At 53.7% G+C, this 9,328-nt stretch overlaps 1 protein-coding gene across 1 annotated transcript in view; it reads right to left on the bottom strand.

Annotated features, from left to right (window-relative positions):
• Positions 1-293: 293 nt before the first annotated feature.
• The window catches only part of GFRA2 (GDNF family receptor alpha 2), a 54,052-nt gene continuing 45,017 nt past the window's right edge, over positions 294-9,328 (bottom strand). Inside the window, exons 6-10 of the mRNA XM_015648619.3 lie at positions 2,434-2,543; positions 2,216-2,356; positions 1,966-2,138; positions 1,185-1,238; positions 294-1,044 (exon numbers count right to left, since the gene is read on the bottom strand). Coding sequence (XP_015504105.2) covers positions 916-1,044; positions 1,185-1,238; positions 1,966-2,138; positions 2,216-2,356; positions 2,434-2,543 — 607 coding nt within the window. The 3' untranslated portion in view covers positions 294-915. The remainder of the gene's footprint in view (positions 1,045-1,184; positions 1,239-1,965; positions 2,139-2,215; positions 2,357-2,433; positions 2,544-9,328) is intronic.

The following is a 9,328-nucleotide window of genomic DNA, read 5'->3' as shown; positions in this document are numbered from 1 at the left end:
CCTTGGTTTATTTTGGTTTGTTTTTTGTTTTTTTTCCATTATAGACATCGTTAAAAAAAATAAATTTTCCAAGAATACATTTGGAAGTTGTGGGAATCGTAGCAATTGAAAGAAACAAACAAACAAAAAAATAATAAAAAAAAAATCAAGAAAATAAAGAGAAAAATGGGAATTAAAAAGCCACAGGATGGGTAGGGTTATGTATATGGGAATATCCGTATGTTATGTGTATATAGGAAATAAAGTGGAGAGGGAAAATAGGGAATTCTGACCCTGGATGGGTCAAAATCCACTCCCAACCCAAATTCCAAATCTGAAAAAAAAGTAGAAAGAAGGAGAATGGAACCTCTCCCCCTGGAATGATTGAAAACATCAGCACAACCTCACACGTTTCACACCAGTTTCTTTTCTCTTCCATTCGGAAACTCTCCGAGGAAAAATCCCAACCAAAATCCCCCAAAAACCAATGGGAAGAGCTCTGGGAGTCCCCTCCAGGTGGCTCCCGATGGCACCTTCATCCTCCAGGATGTTCCATGCAGAATCTTCGCTGTCCCTGTGGTCACCCCGGTACAAAAAATCCTGAAATTCTCCTTTCCCAAAGCTTTTCTCCAACATTTTTTCCCTCCCCGGCACCGTTGGCAGCTCCAGACCCCAATTCCAAGCCCTTTCCAAGGAGTTTTCCCAGGAGCCGCTCCAGAAAACCGACCCAGAAAAGACCAAAACCAAACAAAACTGGGAAAAATGAAAAGTAGGAAGAAAACCACCAAAGTTTCCCAGCGTGGTGAGGGCTCCTCCTGCCTCTCCAGAGCTCGGCATTCCCGGGATTTGGGAGCGTTCCAGTCTCCGGCGCAAGCGCGGCACCGGTGGGCGCCGGTCCGAGCGTCCCCGTCCCACCGGCCGCTCCTTCCCGCCCCTCTATAGTCCCAAGGCCGGGATCAGGATGGGAATGAGGAACAGGATACGGCTCTCCCGGTGCCGGCTGCTTCCCCCCTTGGGATCCATGAAAGTCTTCTGGTCCGGCATCACGTCCGTGGTCAGCTGGGCCTGGGAAGGAGGGACAGGGATGGGATTTTAGCGAAAAGCATCCCAAAGTTGGAAAACACCTCCAGGCGGTGAAGCCGGGATGTAGTTCCCAAGCTGTTTGCTTTGGGATGGAATTCCCAGCCCCGGGATCCCCTGAGTACCTCGGAGTAGCACAGGCTCTGCTCCTTGGATTTGTTGGGCTTCAGGCCTTGTTCCTGGCCGGAGAAATGGGAATGGTTAGGGTGGGAATGTGCCCCTGGATTGGGGAGGTTTGGAGTCCCGAATTTCCCTGCGGGAATCAGCTCGGAGAGGGTGATGGAGCTCAGGGAGATTTGGGAAAGGCTCATCCCATCTCCACAGGCAGCCCAGGGGCTTCAGTAGATCCCACTTCACTCCCACTGTCATCCTGCCTGGAATCCTGCCTGGAATCCTGCCTGGAATCCTGCCAGGAATCCTGCCTGGAATCCTGCCAGGAATCCTGGGACACCCCACCAGTCCCCATCCCACTCTTCTGCACTCCTGGAACATCACCAGCCATCCCCAATCCCATTTCCCTGCACTCCTGGAACATCCCCAGCCATTCCCCAATCCCATTTCCCTGCACTCCTGGAACATCCCCAGCCACCCCCAATCCCATTTCCCTCCCATTCCTTTTCCACCCACGGAGCAAAACATGGATGCCCAAGCCCAGCGCTTGCGGATTTTCCAGATTTCCCAAAAAACCCATGGAATTCCAGCTCCCAAGCGAGGAGCAGTCGGCCTCAGGGAGTCGCCTCAGCAGGTGAGGGGGGAAGGTGGGCGGGGAATCTCTCCCTCCCCATTTCAGACCCCAACCAGTGCCCAGATCCTTCTGGCCCCAGGACGAGTCGGACATTTTCCCATCCCATGGGATGCAGCCGATGTCCCACCAGTGCTCCCAGTGCTCCCAGTCTGGGGCCGCACCTGGAGGGAGGTGCAGGTGCTGATGACGCTGGTGTCGTACGCGGTGTTGCTGTCGTTGACGTCGTCTGGCAGCACCGGGCTCTTGTCCGCCTTTGGAAGCACCGTCACTGGATTGGGATTTTTGGGAGCCACGTTCACGTCAGTGCCGTTCCCAAAAGCTTGGATGGCATTTCCTGGGAGCGGGGTGAGATTTAGGAAGGATGGGAGCGATAAAAGGGGGTAAAAGGAGCGGGGCAGGGAAGCGCCTTACGGAGACAGGGATTTTCCGTGAAATCCCGCAGGAATTTCTCGCACTCCTCCTCCATATTCCCGCTGCCTTTGCAGGAGCACCAGGGCGAGATGGTGATGCTGGTGGTGCTGGCGTCCACGTAGTTGGGGGTGATGTCAAATCCTGGCGAGGAGGAGGAGGGAACGGGGATGAAATCCCAGTGGGAAAAGCCATTCCCGATCCCGACTCCCGGCACTCACCGATGAGCCCCGCGTAGGAGCCCAGGCACGCCTGGAAGTTGTCCCCGGGACAGCTGGTCAGGGACTGGAAGGTGGCCTGGCAGTTGGTGTGGAAATCGGCCAGCCGGGATCTGGAGAGGAGGAAAAGTGGGAAAACAACGGGATTTCAGCACCGCCTCCACAGACAGAAGGAATTTTTGAACGGAATAAAAGGGCCCCGTTCCCAACATCCCCACACAGGCTGTGAAATTCCAGGGAAATTCGGGCTCTTTGGCTGGGTTGTCCGAGTGCTCCCAAGAGGAGACAGGATCCAGGGAATGGCCGTGCTCATCCACACCTCAGATCCCAATTAAACACAGCCGGAATCTCCTCGGGAAGGGAGGGAATTGGGGTGGGTTTGAGGGGCTGTGCCATGATGGGGATGGGAGGATGGGGAAGGAGAAAGAGCTCGGGATGAAGCAGAAATTCCAGGAAAAAACAGGATTCTGCAGCTCTGCTGTGGTGCACGAGGCAAGGAGGAAACTTCCTCCCTCTCCTTCTTCCTGGAAATAAAACTCCCTCATCCTGAGAGTGCCGTTTCCACCTTTATTTTCCTTCCTTGAGACTCGGCCCATGGAAAACCCCCCACAGAGCTGAGAGGGTCTGGGAGCTCCCATCCCATTCCCTGGGCAGATCCTCAGCTCCTGGATGGGGATTTTCCTTGCACAAATCCCACAAAAGCTTTTCCAGGATTTTTTTTTTTGAGGGGGATGCTCCACCCTCCCTGCAGCCAAACCTCAGCTCCAGGGTGGGAATGGCAGAAATCCAAAAACCTGCTCCTTCCCCAGCCTCTCCACGGGAGAGGAATAAAACTTTCCGACAGCATTTCCCTCTCTTCCCAAATCTGAGGCGAAAGGACGTCAATTCCCCGCAGGAAGCGTGGAGAGTTCAGCGCTGAGCACCAGGAAAATTTGTCACCGCTGCTCCCCGGGGCTCCGCTCCCGGCCCGGAGCATCCTCCAAAGCAAAAGTTATTCCTTCCATAATCCATGAGGATACAGCTGGGAAATCCTTCAGGAATATCCAAGCCAAACGCCACCCTTCCCGCTGGACTTTGGGAGCTGCTGGATGGGATTCGCTGCCAGGAACAAAGGCTCGGCCTCGGCACAGCCGATTTTGGCTTTTTAAAGGCTCCGAAGAAATGAAAAATAGGGAAAGGGAAGGAGCCAAGTCCATCTTAGCGGGAACACGGAGGAATCGGTGCCAAATTGCTGCTGGCAGCTGGAGGAGGCAGGTGGGGATGGCCTGGAAAGGTTGGGAAGAGCCGGCTCTGGATGAGGGATGGGGGAGGAGGACTTTCCTAAGAGTTACCCCAAATAAAAACCTGAAAAACCCCCAAAGGAGTGGAAAAGGGATTAAAAAAATTAATTCTGGGCATTGTCCCATCCCAAACCCTCTCCAAGGGCTGGATTCCCAATTAGGGGCTTCCAAACTGCTCCTCTTGGATTTCTGGAGGAAAAGTTCCAGGAAAAGCAGCCCTAGGATCCTGAGGTTTAACAGGCCCAGCTCCCAAATCCAGGCGCTTCCCAAAGATCCCTGCAGGGCACCTGGACTTCAATATCCTGAATTTAGGAGCCTTTTTAATTCCATACTTTTATTCCCAGTGCATAAATCCTAAATTTAGGGGGTTCTGTGCACCTGTACATTTATCCCAAGTGCATAAATCCCAAATTTAGGGGATTTTGTGCATTCCTACGCATACACCTGGTGCAGATATCCCAAATTTAGGGGACTCTTTGTGCTTGTAATTATATCCCTGGTGCCTAAATCCCAAATTTAGGGGCTTTTTGGTACCTGTACATTTATTCCAAGAGCATAAATCCCAAATTTAGGGGACGTTTTTGTACCTGTACATTTATCCCAAGAGCATAAATCCCAAATTTAGGGGATTTTTGCTCCTGTCCTCCCACCCCCAGCACACATATCCCAAATTTAGGGCACTTCAAGCATCCCCTACAGGGACCACCTGCCTCCAACTCCTCTCCCATTCCCTGTTTTCCTGAGGGAATTCAGCACCACCAAAATCCCACTGGCTCTGACATCAAAATTTACCAAACACGGAGGTTTTGGGGTTTTTTTTTGGTGATTTTTTAAGCGCTTAATTGAGCGTTAATTGCTCCCATCCCCCCAGCCGCGGTGATAACTCAGCATGCATCCAATCCAACAGCATCCTGCTCCTGAATATTTCATGGAAAAGACGCCGGGATTCCTCCAGAGGTGGATTTTTTTTTTTTTTTTCACGGGCAATTTACAGGGGCTGAAGGAATTTTTTCAAAAAAAAAAGCTGGGAAAAATCCGCTCTCCCTCTCCTGCCGAGCTGAGCATGTTCAGGAAGCTGTGACAACACGGAAAAAACTCGGCGAGACACAAAAATCCCGCTGGGCATCGCCCTCCCAACATTCCCGTCCTGCTGGAGAGGGATTCTTTTGAAGCCGGGAGATGCTGAGATTAAAAAAAATTCCCCTCAAACGCTCCCAGGTAAATTCAAAGAGTCCCAGGGAGCTGGAGCAGCTGAAGGAATGAGGGAAGCTGGAATAAAACCCGGCTTTTGTGGATGACCCGCTGCCAAATCGAGCAAGGAGTTCACAGGGGAGGGAGAAAAGATCAATGGATGGATTTGTTTTATCCAGGAAAAGTTGTCTGGGGAGAGGAGTCACCTGTTCTGAGCTGAGCCAGGCAGGCTTTGAGGGAAAAGGAATTCTTGTCGTCATCCTGAGGCTCTTGGCCTAAATTCCAGAGGAATTTCCTTGTGGAAAAGGGGTCAGGATTTGGAAGGAGCTGACCAGGGGGGTTTGGAGTCGCCATCCCTGGAGTGCCCAGGGATCCCCTGGAGGTGCCCAAGGAACCCCTGGAGGTATCCAAGAAATCCCTGGAGTGTCCGGGGAACCCCTGGAAGTATCCAAGAAACCTCTGGAGGTGTCCAGGGAACCCCTGGAAGTATCCAAAAAATCCCTGGAGGTGCCCAGGGAACCCCTGGAAGTATCCAAGAAGTCCCTGGAGGTATCCAAGGAACCCCAGGGGTGCCACTGAGAGCTGAGCTGGGGACAAGGGGGGGATCCAAGGCTGGACTCTGATCCCAGAGGGTTTTCCCAACCTCTGGAATGTCCATTCCTTGCTCAGGGATATGGACACAGCAGGAAAAAGCCAAACCCACAACAAACCAAGGGAAAAATTCCCAAAGCAGAGGAAACCCAGCGAGAGGGAAAATAATTAAGACAAGAACCCAGCGCAACCTCCGAGTTACTAATTAACAATTCCCTTCTCCGTGCGCGGTTCTGGACCCCAGGCACCTCAAAGGCGTTTTTTGGGTGGGATTTTTTTAACCCTGGAGCCCCGCGGCTCCCCGGGAAGGGGAGGACGGAGCGAGGCGTGGTTTGATTTTAATTGCGGGCCCGTTCTGTGCCATTGAGCCGCTAACTGAGCCCAACAGGAGATGGTGTTTACACAGCAAAGCCCGGCTCGAGCCAGACTCGCTGCTGTCACATGAAGTCAATACTTGGGAAGCCTCTCGAGTTAATTATTCAGCGAGGATTGATTGATTCTCGTGCTAAGAGCCTGGCGAGCCCGCGGGGAGCTGAGCCCGAGCCCAGCCGCCTCCTCATGCTGGGGAAGCCCCGGGTGCTGCCCCTCCACTTCCCAAATCCAGCAGCTTTGGGGGTTTTCACTGATTCCCCAATTCCAAACCGGCTTTGGAGGCTCCTCCACTCCCTGTCCTGTTCAAACCCGAGCTCTCCCAGATCCCATTAAATCCAGGAGCAACTTTTCCCTGCTCCTTCTTCTCCCCCAGCCACCTCCACACATGGGGGACCCTCCGGTGCTGCCCCTCCGCTTCCCAAATCCAGCAGATCTGGGGGTTTTCACTGATTCCCCAGTCCCAAACTGCATTTGGAGACTCCTCCACTCCCTGTCCTGTCCTAGTCCAAGCTCTCCCGGGTCTCAGAAAATCCAGGAGAAATTTTTCCCTGCTTCTTCTCTTCTTCTTCCCCAGCTGCATGCTCATGCGAGGGACCCCCCCAGTGCTGCCCCTCCACTTTCCAAATCCAGCAGATTTGGGGGTTTTCACTGATTCCCCAATTCCAAACCGGCTTTGGAGGCTCCTCCACTCTCTGTCCCCTCCGAACCCGAGATCTCCCAGCTCCCATTAAATCCAGGGGCAAGTTTTCCCTGCTCCTTCTCCTTCCCCGGCAGGCGAGCGCGTTCCAGGGAGGAATGAGAAAGTGGAGCTGCTGTTTATCCAGGGAACATCCATCGCTGCTGTTTGCACTAAACAGAGGCCGCGTTCTGTTCCCGTGTTTGGCGTTCTGTCAATTCCCAGCCAGCCTGGATCCCGTTCCCTCCTTCCCGAGCCAAAGCTCCAGCCCAGCCCTGGCCAAAATCCTTGACAAACAAATATCCCGGGAGGGGCAGCATCCCTGACCCCCTCAGCTAAAGCTAAACACAGCAAAAACTGGGATAAAAATCCAGGAAATGACCCAACACCCCCACTCCAACCCCGGCCAAAATCCATGACTCCCAAATATCCCAGGGAGGAGGAGCATCTCTGACCCCCCCCGGATTTAAACACAGCAAAAACTGGGATAAAAACCCGGGAAATGATCCAACATCCCCACTTTGGATGCCGAGGAGCTCCAGCCAGTGGAGGCTGGGAATTTCTTCGGCACCGGCACCACTGGAGCGTGTAAGAGCAGATTATTTGTGTTCCCGACTTGCTGATGCAAGATGAAAAATCCAGCGAGCTGCAGCTGCTGAAATCAGCTCTTTTCTCCCCTTCCCTTCCCTTTCCCCTTCGCTGAGGTTTGTGCTTCGCCAAAGGTTTTTGTATTCCGGGAGCTAAAACCTGTCCCTTGCAATCAGCCGCAAAAACTCCGGGACTTTGTCAGGCTCCTGCGAGCTGGGAAAAGCTTCCTGAGCTGGGAAAAGCTGGGAAAAGCTTCCCGAGCTGCACAAATCATGGCTCGATTGCTCCCGGAGTCCTGGGGCAGCTCCCACGGGATTTGCAGCCGGGTCGAGGCTGCTGAAATGGATTTATATGGAGCAAAAAACCTGGGATTTCAGCCCAGGATAAGCCAGATCCTGCACTCCAAAGGTCCTGTGCCCTTGGCAGGGTGTGAGTTCTTGAAGGGACATGAGAAGGGACGTCCTGGAGTCTCTGGAAGGACAACAGGGAATGTTGTCCCCGCCTGCATCCAGAACATTCCACATCCAGAGCCATTCCCAGCAGGATGGAGCATCCCGTGGCTTCCTTGTGACCTTTGTGGCCGAGGGGACGGGGCTGGTGTCCAAGCCCAGCAGCCCCACACAGCTGGAAAACAGCACGGAGGGCCAGGAAAAGCTCTGGAAGGGCTGTTTTCCATGCTGGAATAATCGTTTTCCCTCTCCTCCAATGCCTCTGCTTCTTTTAGGGGTGGAAGTCTTGTCCTGCAGGAGCAGCAGCCGCTGGATCGACCTCCATGCAGGAAAAATCCCTCTGGAAAATCTTATCCTGGCACAGAGGGTTTTCCCTCATTAGGCTTTGAGCCAGGAGGGTTAATTAATTACCCTGGCAGGTTAATTACTCTGGCAGGAGAATTATCTCATCTCCTGTCACCTCCGGCTCTGGGAGCACTCAGGATCTGCTCCGGCTCCAGTGCCCTCGCCAGGCCCCTGTCGGATCGGGATGAGCATCGGTCTGGGATGTGGGATTGAGAAACTCATGGATAACGGGAAATGCCACAGCACTGCCTTTTCCTTCAGGATGAGGAGACACGGAGGGGTTTTGGCTGGATAAACTCATGGATAACGGGAAATGCCACGGCACTGCCTTTTCCTTCGGGATGAGGGGACACGGAGGGGTTTGGTGTCCCATCATTCCCAGCTGCCAGAGAAGAGCGGATAGGATGGGAATTTCTCCTGAAAACCCAAGGAGTGCATCCATGCCCCATCCCAAGGAAAAAAATATCCCTGAGGTTACAGCAAAACCAACACAAACAAATCCCAGATTTGGGTATTTTCCAGAGCAAGAGCCCCCATCCAGCTTCTCCCACGCTTCTCCCAAAAAACCCCCACATTTCCACCTTGGAGCAAATGCTCCCAGCAGCTGCCGCCCTTTCCCCCTTTCCCTCCTTGTGTGGGGATTTCATTCCATGCAGGAATTAAAGCTCGTGGCCTCTGCAGCCCCCCCAGCCCCGTTATCCCTCTCCGAGCGCGGATCCGTCAGCAGCATCCACCTCGGAGCGTGCTGATGGAGAGGAGCTGCCATTCCCGGCTATCTTTTATTCATGGACACCGGCTCCTTGGATTACTTTTTGATAAAAAGCCACATTCCCACATTTCAAACATCTCCTCTCGCAGCCCGAGGAAAACCCGGAGCTCGCATTTATTTCCCTGCCGAGCGCCGGGAAACTCCATCACCTTGATGGGAGAAAGATCCCGCTCCCGGCAGGAGCCGGAGCCGTCGGGAAGCGGATCCGGCTGCCGAAGGGGGCGGGAGGGGTTGTGCCCTGTGACAAATGGGTTTCATAAGGAACAGGAGCCTCGACTCCCAGCTCTGCGCTTCCAAGGGGGAATGAGCGGGAATTCGGCAGCCAGGGAAGGTTTTGGGGAATGCAGCTCCATCCCTGTTTCCTGGGATTTTCCCCGTGGATCTCCCCAGGGCATCGTCCCGGTGCCGCTTCCCGAGGAAATGTGGGGAAAAAGAGAGCTGGGGGTGACACCGATGCTGGGGGGGTGACATTGATGGGGAAGGTGACATCAATGCCAGGAGGGTGACACCAACGCCAGGGTGATGACACCAACGCCACGGTGGTGACACTGATGCCAGGCTGGTGACACCAATGACAGGGAGGTGACACCAATGACAGGGAGGTGACACCAATGCCAGGGTGGTGACACCAATGCCA

Source organism: Parus major, chromosome 22 (genome assembly GCF_001522545.3).
Source record: "Parus major isolate Abel chromosome 22, Parus_major1.1, whole genome shotgun sequence".
Lineage (NCBI taxonomy): Eukaryota > Metazoa > Chordata > Aves > Passeriformes > Paridae > Parus > Parus major.
Note: the sequence above shows the minus strand (reverse complement) of the source record. Positions and strands in the feature narration are given on the sequence as shown.